Source organism: Aulonocara stuartgranti, assembly GCF_965226115.1.
Source record: "Aulonocara stuartgranti genome assembly, chromosome: 1".
Classification (NCBI taxonomy): Eukaryota; Metazoa; Chordata; class Actinopteri; order Cichliformes; family Cichlidae; genus Aulonocara; species Aulonocara stuartgranti.
In genome coordinates this window covers 26,994,941-27,010,866 of record NC_138939.1, presented here as the reverse complement: position 1 = coordinate 27,010,866, position 15,926 = coordinate 26,994,941, and the positions used below count along the sequence as shown (strand labels likewise).

At 43.8% G+C, this 15,926-nt stretch overlaps 1 protein-coding gene across 1 annotated transcript in view; it reads right to left on the bottom strand.

The window, feature by feature from the left end:
• The window catches only part of LOC309704027 (protein TANC1-like), a gene marked incomplete at its 3' end in the record, with an annotated part of 56,356 nt that overhangs the window by 37,659 nt on the left and 2,771 nt on the right, over positions 1-15,926 (bottom strand). Inside the window, exons 4-7 of the mRNA XM_082528981.1 lie at positions 13,091-13,183; positions 11,406-11,536; positions 2,436-2,736; positions 1,441-1,722 (exon numbers count right to left, since the gene is read on the bottom strand). Of these exons, the coding sequence (XP_082385107.1) occupies positions 1,441-1,722; positions 2,436-2,736; positions 11,406-11,536; positions 13,091-13,183 (807 nt within the window). The remainder of the gene's footprint in view (positions 1-1,440; positions 1,723-2,435; positions 2,737-11,405; positions 11,537-13,090; positions 13,184-15,926) is intronic.

Sequence of the window (15,926 nt, the reverse complement as noted above, 5' to 3'; positions counted from 1 at the left end):
GCAGGATAGCAAGCCATGTTACAAAGCTTCAATCATCTCCAACTGGTTTCTTGAACATAAGAGTGAGTTCACTGGACTCAAATGGCCTCCACAGTCAACAGATCTCACTCCAATAGAGCACCTGTGGGATTTGGTGGAACGGGGCATTCGCATCATGGACGTGCAGCCAACAAATCTGAAGCAACTGTGTGATGCTATCATGTAAATATGGATTCATGTATAACTGGTGGTTAATAATAAAGCTGTGAGGAACATTTCCATAAAAATGACTTGTGGGTGAATGCAAAATGCAACTCAATGTTTTTATCTGAATCTAACCGGAGCACAAGTTTATCTTTATCACAAGTTGCATCTGTCTACAGTTTGACACTAATGCCTGACACTAATACGTTAAACACCTAAATTTTAAGTTTTAGATTTCATTTTTTCTTGTCTTATTATGTATATCATATATAAATATATTCATCCTGCTCCTCTATGTCTAATCGTTCATGAAGATGAAGTAAAATCCTAACCGCTACATGCAGCTTGTTTCATCTTGATACTGAATTTCATCAAGAGTGTCTAAATGAAAGCACCAGCTGACAGAAGAAACTGGCAGGCGTTACTGTGAATCCACTCCTTAGGGAATCTCTTCTTTTGCTCCCACTACAAATGAACTGACATCTAAAGGAAGAAAAAGAGCCTCATGCATTAGCAAAGATCGTGACTGTAGGGGGGGTATTTTTATGACAACTAGAGGCCTCCCAGGACTTTTAACTGGTACTGCTCACTGTGTGTATCCAGCCTCAGTGGTAAGTGGAGCACCAGCACACGGTGCAGTGAAGTTCAGTTCTGCATCGCAGGCACTTTTCTAAATTATCCTTCTACTGCATTGCATGAACAGTTTGAGAGTATCAAGTTAACAATCAACTTAATCAATTTGCTATTCAGTCAATATTAATCAGTCCATTAATTAATCACTCGGGTCACAGCTGCCATATTCATACTCTCATTAGCCCACTTCATCTACAGTATAATGGCATCTTTTAACAACTCACTCACTAGCTCACTAATTATGAATCATTTGTTTAATGTGTGCAAGAATGGAGGTGTAAAAATGGCACGTTTTGCTTTTTTTTGCTTTTTTTGCTTTTGCGTGTTGGGGGTAATGAGTGGGACTATTTCTTGGCCGGGAAAATTAACTTCCTGGAATGTTTGTTGGTTGACTAACAACTTAGAGGTGACAGCAAGACCCTAGGAAATACGCAGTAATTAGCCAAACTGTATTCCCTTAAGATTCCCTTAGCTTGGCTCATAGACAGCCAGCTTCATATGAAACTGGGAGATATGAAACGTATTAATCCATCAGCAGCTGAGAAGGTGCACAATCCCAAATCTCTCTCAAAGTCATAACCGCTTCTTAATTCGCAGAATAAGAAAGAACGAGAACCTGGGTACCTGCTACTGAGTTTGGACGGGGCAGCGCAAGAGAGGAGGTGCTGTGCAAATGGTGCTGTGGGAGGGGCCTTTTCGGTGCTGGTGGAGTTCTGGGCTCCATGATGTCCATTCTAGGTAAGGCCTCATCTGGCTGGGTTGTGAGATTGTCCCTGGTTGGCCTGGGATGGCGGTCCTCATTTGTATGGCCCATTATGCCACCACTTCCCTCTGGGCCTTCGTCCTTACCCAGACCCTCAGTGGAGGTGCTGCGCTCCTCATTCTCAGAAGAACTAGTGATTGTTGCTGTGCAGCGGAAAGAAAAATATGGTTAACAGAGCCAAGAAAAGAAAAAAAAAAACAACAACATCTGGCATGTGACTGCTTATATGCACATCCTCATAAATGACTAAAGACAAAAAGTTAAGCAATAGCTTCAACATCATCAAAAACACATTTATTCAATCTACAATGAAATACACCCTTTTTTGTTTTACTCACAAGTCATCAATCAATAAGTTTCATTGTACTTGATGAGCCCTCTACCTTTTTGTGTTCAACTATAAATACAAACTCTATTTAAAGAGAAAAAAAGTGTCCTATTTTGGGAGAATCAGACCCGTAAGCAACAAAGACAGCAGTGTCCCAGTTTTGACAGGAGGGAGCTGAAGCCTGAAGGCTGAAGTGGCACAGACAAACAGAGAAACTGGCTGTGGGGTAGAGGTGCACATTTTACATAGATAGTGATGTTGCATCTCCCTAACTTTGAGAGTGTAGGAAGGTGTGGCAAACACCAGGAGAGTCATATTTCATTTCCCGATTCCATATTATAGCCCATGTTTGTTTAGCTAACCGTTTTTTTTTTTAAACTTCTGATGATGCACGACTAGGCATCTGTGTTGGACGTGCGTCACTATGTGTAAAAAAAGAAGAAGAAGAAGAAAAAAAAACACAATTTGAAGTCCTGTAATATGAACAGATACCATCTGGAGACACAGAGCAGCAGCAGCAGCTCTCACCTATAATTCCACTATCCTTGCTCTCCAACGTTGAGGTGGGGCTTTGAGATGGAGGCCCTGGACTGCTCCCAGTCATGAGTCCACAAGGAGGGCAAGGGGCTGGGCTGGATGCAGGGCTAGAGAGGGTTCCACTGGGACTGCTGCTAGAGCCACAGTGGGGAGAAGGTAAAGGTAAAGGCTGGGGCAAAGACTGGCCTCCCGCACTGGTGCTCAGGGTGGACGAGGGGCTCTCTGAGCAGGGTGAGGCTGTGCTGCAGGTCAGGGTGGAGCTGGGACTCCCCCCCTGAGCAGAGGAATCATACTGGGGGAAAAAAACCAGAGAAGAGAAAGGGTTAGAAAAAGTTAAGCCATAAATAAAGGTGGAAAAAAGGCTCTGTGGAACTGTTATGCCCTTGAGTCAAAAGTCAGCGGTTGGTGTGTGTGCTGATTGAGCCACATAAGCAGAGTGATAAATAAGCTCAGAGTGAGACATCATTTCCATAAGAGATCTTTGTATCCTATGTGCGGAAATGGAGCGAGGGAGCGTCCTGTTCACTAACCTATCTTTGATGTACCCTTTCGTTTATGATGTCGGGAAAAAGTGCTCCGGCAGTTATTAAATAGGGACTAGTTCATGTTCACGCTAAGAGTGCTCTACACGTTCGCACCTCGGAAAACGTTCGTCTTTTTACATAAAAACAAGAAAGTCAAGCCTTGTGTAGAAGACCTCTTCTGTTTGTTCGCTAGCTGTCTAACCTCACAGGGTCACGTGTCGTGAGGGCAGCATAGTAAAAAGACGAAGTAAAAAGACGAAGGAAAAGACGCCTACTCAGCGGGTTCAAGCATACAGAGCTACTTTAAGCAACATGAGTCTACGCTCAGGAAGAAATTACCTAAAAGACTACGCTGCTGACGAGCTAGACGAAGCAGCCGGTGGTGAACAGCAACCAGACGTCGCCACTCAACCAGCTACAACGCAGCAACGGTCTCAGCCATTCGACACCAAGTCGCAGCAATCCAGAACATCGACAAGGCGTTCTCAACGGACATCCTCATCAACAGCTTCTGCAGCTGCAAGGGCCTACGCCAAAGCTCAAGCAGCACGAGCTCAACTGGCCTTCGCTGAAAAGGAAGCTAATGCAATGAAACAGAGAGCTGAACTGGATGCTCATCTACATGTCCTCCAGTGCCAAAAAGCAATAGCCGCAGCTGAAGCAGAGGCCTCAGCCTATGAAGAAGCAGAGATTCAGAGCGGGGAGCTCTACGGAGAACTTTGTGAGGAAGCTGAGCCCATCAGTACAGTGCACCGCACTAACGAATATGTTCAACAACAATGTGAGTTACTCTACCCAGACACTCAGCACGACTCAGCACAGCCTCCTAAAGGAAATTGCAATGAAGTAGATGCACAAGACAGTACACAAATAACTAATCCTTTTATAACCAACACTCAGACGAAAACACCACCTGTAAATAGAGAAAGGAAACAGGAGCAAACAGTGAACACTGGTGTAGTCGACACGTACTGGTCCAACTCCACAAAGCACACCCCCAACCTTAACAACTGTGTACCTGAATCAAGTGAAATGCAACAGTTTGCAAAATACCTAATTCGCAAAGAACTAGTTAGCACAGGTCTTTTGCAATTTGATGACAAACCTGAAAACTATTGGGCATGGAAAACCTCATTCATCAGCGCAACCAAAGACCTAAATTTGTCTCCAAGAGAGGAATTAGACTTGCTAACAAAATGGTTGGGTCCAACATCATCCGAACAGGCTAAGCGCATTCGTGCTGTACACACCCTCAATCCTGCTGCAGGTGCGAAGATGGTCTGGCAACGCCTTGAAGAGTGCTACGGCTCACCTGAGGCTATTGAGGACGCACTCTTAAAAAAGGTAGAGGACTTTCCCAAACTCACAAACAAAGACAATGTTAAGCTGCAGGAACTTAGTGACATCTTATTGGAGCTTCAGTGTGCTAAACAAGATGGCGCGCTCCCAGGACTTGCTTACCTGGACACAGCTAGAGGAGTCAGGCAAATAGTGGAAAAACTTCCCTTCAACCTACAGGAAAAGTGGACAACTGTAGGAACACAGTACAAGGAGACTCATAGTGTGTCATTTCCTCCTTTCTCAGTTTTCACACAATTTGTCCAGCGGCAAGCGAAAATGAGGAATGACCCAAGCTTTGCTATGTCCAAGGCCAACACCCATGTCCCTTCTCCCCCAACAGAAAAACTGAGGTCTTATAGTCGCAAACCTACTGTGTCAGCACACAAAATGGACATTACGGCAGAGTCGGACCAGAATAATCTCAGTCCAAAGAAAATGGAGGAACTGGATCGCCAGTGCCCAATCCACAAAAAACCACATCCACTCAAAAAGTGTAAGCTCTTTAGAGACAAACCTATTGAAGAAAGACAAGCCTATCTCAAAGAGCACCACATATGTTACAGATGCTGTGGGTCTGTCCAACACATTGCGAAAAACTGTAAAGCAACGGTGAAGTGTATTGAATGTGACAGCCTTAAACACTTATCTGCAATGCATCCTGGTCCTACTCCTGCCCCTAAGAGTACTACACCAGGAAACAACGACAATGAAGAGCAAATCGAGAGTGCACCTTCAGTCGAGTCAAAGTGCACAGAGGTATGTGGCCAAGGTGATAGCCCACGTTCATGTTCTAAGATCAGTCTGGTCAAAGTGTATCCCGCAGGCCAAAAAGAGAGAGCTATAAAAATGTATGCAGTAATAGATGATCAGTCCAACAGGTCACTGGTTAAGTCAGAGTTTTTCAGCCTTTTCAAAATCAATGCCAAACCCACTCCATACACCTTAAAGACTTGCTCTGGCAGAGAACAAACCTCAGGTAGGAGAGCTGTAAACTTCTTCCTCGAGTCTTTGGATGGAGAAGTCAACATCCAGCTACCCCCTTTAATTGAATGTGACTCTGTGCCGGACAATAGATCTGAAATACCCTCTCCAGAGATTGCCCAGCATCACCCACATCTTCTTCCAGTGACAGATAACATCCCACCTGTCGACCACCACGCCCCAATCCTTTTACTCCTGGGAAGGGACGTCATCAGGGTCCATAAGGTACGTGAGCAAATCAACGGACCCAATGATGCACCATACGCCCAAAGGCTAGACCTGGGTTGGGTTATTGTGGGGGAGGTGTGTCTAGGAAAAGTGCACAGTCAGTCAGAGGTCAATGTCTATAAAACACACACCTTAGATAATGGACGTGCATCCTATTTTGAGCCTTGCCCAAACACAATTCACGTTAAAGAGAATTATGGGGTCACTATGAATGCAACCTGCATCACAGACGATTTGGGACACTCTGTGTTTGTTAGATCTGAGGGTGATAACAAACAAGCCATGTCTATCGACGACAGAGCATTCCTGACAATAATGGACAGTGAAGTTTATCAAAACCAAGAGAACAGCTGGGTTGCACCTTTACCCTTTCGCTCACAGAGAAGGAGGCTCCCTGACAACAGAGAACAAGCCCTAAAACGCCTCTGCTCTCTCCGAAAGACTTTGGAAAAGAGACCAGAAATGAAAGATCACTACATCCAATTCATGCAGAAAATGTTGGATAACGACCAAGCCGAGCCTGCCCCTCCTCTGCCACTAAATAAAGAACATTGGTATCTGCCCACGTTTGGGGTATACCACCCACAGAAGCCACAACAAATACGAGTCGTGTTTGATTCAAGTGCAGAATGTGATGGAATTTCGCTCAATCAAGTGCTTCTTGGCGGACCTGATTTGAACAACTCCCTATTGGGAGTGCTGTTGCGCTTCCGCAAAGAGCCCATAGCCCTGACAGCCGATGTGCAGCAAATGTTTTACTGCTTCGTTGTGCGCGAAGACCACAGAGATTATCTGCGTTATCTGTGGTATGAGGACAATGACATTACAAAGAGCATAGTTGAGTTTAGAATGAAGGTCCACGTGTTTGGAAACAGCCCGTCACCCGCTGTTGCCATCTACTGCATGAGACAGGCAGCACAGCAGGGAGAACGAGAACACGGATCTGAGGCAAGACAGTTTGTTGAGCGTCAGTTTTATGTTGACGATGGTCTCACATCAGTCGCCACGCCAGAGGAAGCAATCAACCTGCTCACAAGAACGCAAAACATGTTGGCAGAGTCTAACTTGCGCCTCCACAAGGTGGCATCAAACTGCAGTCAAGTCATGGAAGCTTTCCCTGTTGAGGATCGTGCAAAGGACCTGAAAGATTTAGACCTAGGAGTAGACCCTCTTCCAGTTCAGAGAAGCTTGGGACTCTGTTGGAACCTACAATCTGACAGCTTCACTTACCAGGTGTCAAATGAGAGCAAACCATTCACACGGAGGGGAGTATTGTCGACAGTTAATAGCCTCTATGACCCGTTGGGATTTGCTGCTCCCATAATAATGCAGGGCAAAGCATTACTCAGGGAACTGTCATCTGATGGAAAAGACTGGGACACACTCTTACCCCCTGAGAAACAGGAGAGGTGGGACTTATGGAAAGACTCTTTGCAAGCCCTTGAGAACCTCCAAATACCAAGGTGCTACAGCCCAGGTACGTTAAGCACAACGAAAGTGAAAGAACTTTGCATTTTCTGTGACGCCTCCACTGTCGCTATAGGTGCAGTAGTCTATCTGCGTACAGTTGACAGTGAAGGACAGTGTCATACTGGGTTTGTGATGGGGAAGTCTAAACTCGCACCCCGCCCCGCACACACTGTACCACGCCTGGAACTATGTGCTGCTGTGCTCGCGGTGGAAATGTTTGAGCTCATCAGAGACGAGTTAGACATTAAAGTAGACAATGTGACTTTTTACACAGACAGTAGGATTGTGTTGGGGTACATACACAACACCTCCAGACGATTCTACATGTATGTTGCCAACAGGGTTACGCGCATTAGAGCATCCACCCATCCGAGTCAATGGCATTATGTACCAAGTGAGTTAAATCCAGCTGACCAGGCCACTCGGTTCATTCCAGCAGCAGACCTGCAGAACAGTACCTGGTTCTCAGGTCCACCCTTTCTGTACTCTGACCCACACACAGAACCACACACTGGTCCTTTCACGCTCATCGAACCTGAAAAAGACAGAGAGATACATCCGGAAATAAAAGTAATGAAAACTACTGTAGCAGAGCCACAGTTGGGTTCTGACCGTTTCAAAAAGTACTCAAACTGGATCACTCTTTGCAGAGTCATAGCCAGACTCATTCATGTAGTTACATCCTTTACACAAAAGACAAGTGGGCGAAGGGGATGGAAAGGTTTCAGTGAGACACCGAGCGTCCAAGAACTCACCCGAGCCCAAGCAGTCATTATTCGAGCCGTCCAACAAGAAGCTTACAAAGGGACGCTTGAAAACATTAAAGAAGGAAGGAAGGTCAGTGGCATATTTGATGCACTCAAAAAGCTCAATCCTGTAGTGGACAAAGACAGTCTCTTACGAGTCGGTGGACGTCTTTCCGCTGCCGATCTCACAGAGAATGAAAAGCACCCTCTGATTATCCCATCTACCAGCCACATCGCCATGCTAATTGTAACTCACTATCATGAACGAGTGGCTCATCAAGGAAGACACATAACTGAAGGAGCTATCCGTGGTGCTGGGTACTGGATAATTGGAGGGAAGCGGCTTGTGTCATCTGTCATTCATCGGTGTGTCACATGTCGCAAGTTGCGAGGCAAAATGCAGATCCAGAAAATGGCAGACTTGCCTGCAGACCGAGTCACCCCTGAACCACCCTTTACCACTGTAGGCCTAGATGTATTTGGGCCATGGACTATTGTGACGCGTCGTACAAGAGGTGGTTGTTCCCAGAACAAACGTTGGGCTGTGTTATTCACATGCATGTCAACTAGGGCTGTGCATATCGAACTGATAGAGACTATGTCTGCTGATAGTTTTATCAATGCATTAAGAAGGCTCTTCTCTATTCGGGGCCCGGCCAAGTTTCTGCGCTCGGACAGAGGCACGAATTTTGTGGGCGCTTGTAAGGAATTAGACCTAAACTCAGGAAACAAAGCAGTAGGAAAGTACCTGCAAGAGAGAGGGTGTGTTTGGACTTTCAATCCCCCTCATGCGTCTCATATGGGAGGCTCGTGGGAGCGCCTTATAGGCGTTGCCAGGCGCATTCTGGATGCAATGTTGTTACGAACTGAACAAACACGTCTTACTCATGAAGTGTTGTGCACCTTCATGGCCGAGGTGATGGCAATTATTAATGCAAGGCCTCTTGTTCCCATATCCACCGACCCTGACAGTCCTGCAGTACTCACTCCAGCAGTGCTACTAACGCAGAAGATGAGTGCTGTGTCCGCCCCACTTGGGAACTTCTCATCAGGGCAGCTGTTTGGGAAACAATGGAAACATGTTCAACTCCTCGCTGACACTTTTTGGAAAAGGTGGAAGGGAGAGTATTTATCCACCTTACAAGGTCGTGCAAAATGGACAGAGACTAGACCTAATGTCAAAATAGGAGATGTGGTCCTGCTAAAGGACCCCCAAGCCAGCAGGAACGAATGGCCCATGGGACTAGTAGTGAAAACATTCCCCAGCAGCGACAAGAAGGTCCGAAAAGTGGAAGTGCGGACTGTAAAAGATGGGACTGTTAAAATGTTTCTCAGACCAGTTTCAGAGATTGTTGTTTTGCTTGCAGAGACTGAATGAATATTCTTCAATGCTAGATGATGTTTGAATATGTTGTATTGATGTTTATTGTGATATAATGTGTGTATATCAAGCGGGGAGTGTTATGCCCTTGAGTCAAAAGTCAGCGGTTGGTGTGTGTGCTGATTGAGCCACATAAGCAGAGTGATAAATAAGCTCAGAGTGAGACATCATTTCCATAAGAGATCTTTGTATCCTATGTGCGGAAATGGAGCGAGGGAGCGTCCTGTTCACTAACCTATCTTTGATGTACCCTTTCGTTTATGATGTCGGGAAAAAGTGCTCCGGCAGTTATTAAATAGGGACTAGTTCATGTTCACGCTAAGAGTGCTCTACACGTTCGCACCTCGGAAAACGTTCGTCTTTTTACATAAAAACAAGAAAGTCAAGCCTTGTGTAGAAGACCTCTTCTGTTTGTTCGCTAGCTGTCTAACCTCACAGGGTCACGTGTCGTGAGGGCAGCATAGGAACTCTATGTTGAAAGTGGAGTAAATTAGCAGTGCCAATTTCAAACCTTTTAACAGCACTTCACTCCTCGTGACACTGTTGGCCTTCTTGCGCAGCGTTATTTGCAATAGTGAGTGAATATGTTTGAGCGTGCATGCAGATGGGAATTGAAAAGATAATTCCAGTTATTTTCATCCTTGCTGTCATTTCCCAGTTTTTCCTTTTTTCTAAAGATGACTGGCTGTCGTCAAAACTAAAATCAATCACTGCAGACATTCAGAATTTACCACGCTCTGGGGTTTTTTGCGATGTACCACACAGAGGAAAGACAAAAAAGTGCAAAAAAGAAATCACGGCATCAGTCTAAACGATGTTACTGATTAAAACAGCACACCTAAATTTTAAGTAGGGAAATCGAAAAAGGCAAGTATTATACTCGCTTTTCGAACACGCAACTTTTTTTAAGTCACCTCTGATGAGTAAATTCAAGATACTCAGACCTGACTTCGCATACTTGCCAATGCAATAACTATAACATGGGAAGTAAGTATTTAACCCTTTAAAGCCTGCAACATGAAATACTTGCCAGAAATTTCTATTTTTTTTTAATTTATAAATTGAGTGTTAATTAAACCTTAAATATAGGAGTTTTAATTTGTTATATATTTGTTACATTCAGCATTTTTCTGCAGTTTATCATTTAAAAACATATTGTGGAATTTAAGTTTTCCCGTTAGGAAAAAAAAATCATATTTATGATGCAGAAGTAAGAAAAACTGTATAAAATGTATAAAATATGATACATTGGACATTAAGGGGTTAATAGTGCAAAAAAATTACAAAGCTAAGGGTCAGGCTGGAAAAAATGGATGCAGTAATGAAAACAAATCTTCTACCCATCAATAAAAAAGCCTTCAACTTTTAAACTCACCTTTTGAGAGAACAGAAAACACATATGCACACATAATAGCAAGTGCACATCACTACAGCAGCACTGCGGTGAGTTACATTATATAAGAAAGACTGTGACGTTTTTCTTTAGGTTGTCAAAGGGGTCTTGGTTCTAGCTCGTACATTTTAATGAATGCTTTTAATCTATTGAGTTTCTCCACTGGTCTTTAAAAATACATGTCTACATCATATAAAAATTCATAGCATTTACCAATTAAGGGAGCGAGAATTGAAAAATGTTTGAATTCACATTTTTTTAACAGACGGGCGCAAAAAACAAAAAGGAGTCTTTTATCCTTTCATTTGATCACGTGCATTTCAGGTCTCTTCATTACTGATGCAACCTTTCTGCAACACAGAGAATGTATGGAGACAAGGCAGCAGAGTTTAAACAGCTCACTGTTATTCCCTTTATACCAAAGCCTCATCTATCTTAGCCAGGACAACCCACATTCCTCATATGAGCTTTGCTATCTCTGTGAAACTGACTGAATCTGGAGCTCAGGTGGTGGAATGAGGCTGCGAAAATGGGCCATGGCTGAAGCATGCAAAGGCAAAAAGATCGAAAGACATTCGCACAAACAATAACTCTTTATACACAGAGCTTAAACTAATCAGGCACTGAGTGTAAAAGCCATGCGGACACATGGCAAAGCAATTAATAATGATGCAAAATACATACAGAGTGATTTGAGTGCTCAAAGCACACACTCACACAGTACACAATGAGTTCTGTGCAACTGCATTTTAAAATGCAGTCTAATTATCTTTAATAAGCTTGATTCAAATGTTTAAAGAAGATCGTGAGGGCAATCGTTGTTTTTCTTTTACACCATCCATTCTCCTTTTCTATGCCATGGCAGTATGGGGCCAGTTAATCAATATGTGGCCTTACCTTCTTTTCCCTCCTGTCCTCCATAGGAGAGCTAGCAGTACCGGGCGTTGTTTCTCCCAATAAGAAGCATAGTCTGGTCATTAGTTCCTGGTTAGAGAGGGAGGAGCCAGGCTGTGGCTCCACGTGGAGGTCTGGAGCATACACACATTCGGGACACAGGGATTAACAAGCATGAAAAAACACAGCGGGCCAAATGAAGCCACCGACAAACCGATGCTGCAGATTGAGCACAGCTCCCTTTTAGAGCTTCCCACCCAGCAGCATCAGGCAGTGGACTGAAAGAAATGTATGCATCTACAGGTCAGCGCAGCCCCAGCTGCACTGATTACGGATGCACAGACAGTGGCTTTCCAGTCCCCGGGTTGACGCAGCAGCAGCGAGAGGTTGTGTGAGGTTGTGAGTTTGCCCGTGCTCACGCCTGCCAGGTGCTCTCGGTTAAGAGACGGGTTGTGAATTTCAATGAGCTCGGCGTCGACTCTGGAGCAGAAAGGAGTGCCTCGGCTCTGCCTCCACTGTCGTTCCTAGAGACTGGCTGACAGAGGCCATGTGCAGCATTCATTTATCACTGTTTAAGGCTCCCCTATGCTCTGACCTCCAACCCCTGCTCCTTTAAGGTCCATGCTTACTTCAGCAAGTAAACAGTTTTCGCGTCTCTGCGCTTTACCCGGACGAGCGATACATTCGTTCATTCTCGCACCTCATCTGTGTGCTGTTATCAGCTGAGTAACATGCATATTGAGTAGGCATATAAACAGGATGACAGGACATCATGGATTACAGGAACAGCTCACTCCTCCACGCAAACATCTTTTCATTTAGACATCACATTCCACTCAGTCGTTCTCTTTCTGGCTCACTCTCACGCTTTAAAGACACTACATCACTCTTACAGACAAACAAATTGTGTACAAAACACAAGTCAAACCCTGAGAGGAAAAGGGTCAGTTCTGAGAATCAAGTGTGGTCTTTTTTTTTTTGTCTGCTTTTTGTTTTGTTTTGTTTTGGAAGGTGCCCCAGTTACAACCTTCCTTAGTGTAGCCTTTGTTGGTACTTTTTTCACAGCTTGGGCATCTGCTGAATATTTGGGCAGGATGTGTATTGCAGCGAGGGGGGAGGAGGGAAAACTTTGCATTTAGTCAGCAGTGCACTGCGATCCAATCTGGAGTAACATGAGGACACACCGAATGTCCAGTTCTATTCATCAAACCACCTAGCAGTTGCCATTGGAAACGGGAAGCTGAGAGGTGCCTGGCAACCAGGATGGAAGATGCCTCGTGAAATCTGTTTAGCCCAAGGGTAGCCCTCTGGCCAGAAACACAGAGAAAGCTGGCAGAGAGGTCAGTGTTTACACCATTATTGCTAACCTTAACTGTGTAAAGCAGCATACAAAGAAGCCAAGGCAACGACTCAAGAGAAACTGGAATAAAACAAATCCACTCTCAGCCATCCCATGAAAATGACACAGGCACCACTATCCTTATATACATCTTACAGAGGAAAAAAACTCAGCAAAGCCTTTTAGATGTAATTAACCTGCCCTCATTTTCTCTTGAATCTCTTTCTCATTCATTCTCTCTCACCTATAGCCCTATTCTCATTCAGCTCCACTGATCAACACCTGCCAAAACAAAACAAAACACACACACGACGATGCTATACCCACGCCCACACGCTCCCGTTCTCACCTCTGTGGTCTGCTTTGCCACGGCATGAGGCAAAGACGAGTGGCTCTCTTGCGCTGGAAGAGCCATCCACATACTCCAGCCTCCTTACCCGTCCTTTGGCCACAGCAAAGAGGCAGAAGGGAGAGGGAGGGAGGGAGGGAGAGCAGGCAGGGTGGGAGGGGGGATGGATTGAGGGTGGAGGTAGGGAGGGATATGAAAGAAAGTGAGAGAGAGGGAGGGCGAGAGAGAGACACAGAGAGAGAGAGAGAGAAATTAAGCCTCCTCAGATGAGATCTGTGGTGCAGAATTTGAATTGTGTCCCATGAGTATAAAGAAGAATGTATACAGTGTAAGCCATGAATACAAACAGTGCAACATTCACTGGACTGTGGGCGGATATCTATAATATATTAACACCACAAATGTGTGTGTGTGTGTGTGTGTGTGTGTGTGTGTGTGTGTGTGTGTGTGTGTGTGTGGTAGGGACAGCGGTGCACTCTGATGTGTGTGGGTGTGTCTCACTTTATGCAATATCTCAGTGTTTTTTGAGGTGCAGATTCTTCAGCACTGGAGCCCGTTTGAGGATGAGATGTTTGCGTACACTGACATGTTTTTTTTTAATACTCAAGGCTTCTTAGTGTTTGAATCACGCATGTGAATCAACTCAGAAACACTCGGAAGTCTAACATACCGTTCAATATTTGATCGCCAAAGAAACAAAAGCCATGACACTCTAATATAGATTTAGATATATTTTTTCACTTACTGCAATTTTCAATCTCATATTTGCTCGGGTGGGAAAACAAGGCAGTGCTACATGTAATGAAATGCAATAGCACCTTTTTTTGAATGGCTGTACTTACTGCAGCACACTGCCACCTGGTGTTCCCTCTAAGGTCAGTAAATGTAAAGTTAACTTTCTTACATGCAGCAAATTTAGATGGATTCAAATATGGAAAATATCGCAGAACATGAGGGTTTTTTTAAGATTATTACTACTGAAAATATTTACTCTTTGTTCCATGTATTTATAAGCTTTAAAATATTTAAAATTCACAAAAGAATATGCAAATCAAGGAACTTTCCGTATAAGATACTATAAAATTTGTGCTCTAATATTTCTTTTGATTGACCTACTATGAAGAATGCTGTACGTACAGAGTTGCTCACCTTAAACCTGACATTAACCAGTATATACAAGCAGGTTGCTTTGTGACCTACAACTGAGCTTTCAAAAACAATAAAGAAAATTTGAAAGTACCAGTTTGCATACACTGAGCATTAGCATTTTACAGGTAGTTAAGTGGTACCTTAATATAAATCACAGTGTAACTTTAATGACATTGAAAAAGTAAATCCGCAAAAAGTAACTACACCTTTTTTAAAATCTAAGGTTTTACATATCATGAGAAGAAAGTAAAGTAGATGAATACATTCTCAGAAGAACAACATCACATAAATATTACAATATGTCATTATTTATGTAACATAAACTAAGGCAAAACACAGTAGCAGTCTTGTGAAGGAGACCTTTAGTGCTTCCATAGGAAGTGCATCTGTTAGCAGGGGGTGCTGCTATCAAATGCACTTAAATAAATGCCCTTCAAGTCGATTATACTACACCGAACACCACTAGTGGAAAACATGCAGGGCAGTCTTTCCAGGAGTGGACATCCCTGACAAATCCACTCAGAGGAACTGAGTACTGCATGATCTCAGACTCTACAGCCCTCAGGTGACATGTTAAATGTTAAAGTTCATGACAGTACAATTAGAAAATGATTAAATAAGCATGACTTGTTGGGAAGGGTCTACAGGAGAAAGCACATGTCGGCATAGATTAGGTTTACAAAGTTACATATGAACAAATCACAAGACTTCTGGAACAATGTCCTTTGTACAGATAAGACCAACATGGAGATGAATCACAGCACCACGTTCGGAGAAAACCAAACACAGCATATCAGCACAAACACCTCATAGCAGCTGTGAAGCACGGTGGTGGAGCGGTGATGATTTGGGCTTGCTATGCAGCCACAGGAGCTGGACACCTTGCAGTCATTGACCATGAACTCCTCTGAACGCCAAAGTATTCAAGAGTCAAATGTGAAACCATTCTGACAGCTAAAACTGAAGCTGGTTCATGCAACAGGACAATGATCCCAAGCCCAGCAACAAATCTCCAACAGAATGGCTTAAAAAAGAAAAGAATCGAGATGATGAAATGCCCCAGTCAAAGCCCAGTCTGCAAACAAACTGAAATACTGCAGCAGGAGAGCTGTCTGCGAGTAAATGCTCACAAACCTCAATGAACTGAAACAATGCTGTAAAGAAGAGTGGGACAAAATTGCTCCAACAATGTGAGAGCCTGATAAAGTCATACCAAGTTATTGCTGGTAGAAGTGGTTTTACAAGCTACTGGGGTTTACTTAGTTTTTCACACACTGCTCCTGCACTCTGGCTCAGTTTTTGCTATATGACAATAAATACACAGTGTAACACATGTTGCTGCTGCGTGTAAATTATTTTATAATCTGCTAACGACAAGGTCATTTTTAAAAGGATATCCTGATACGTAAAACCTTCGAATTCAAAGAGGACGTAGTTTCTTTATCACATAACTGAATCACGTCACGTGATTCTGCTTCTGCACTTTTTGTCATTTTTGGTTTATTGAAGCTTTGATGAGACAGATTGACAGGAAATATGGGAATCAAGAGAAAAGGCAATGCCAGGTAACAATGCTTTTCTGCAACAATCAAACACAGATCACATGAAATGGATTTCAGTCTGTCGGCTAACGTGTGCCCCAATTCACAGTTGTTTGAATAAGTAAAAACACATTTTGTTTGTCATG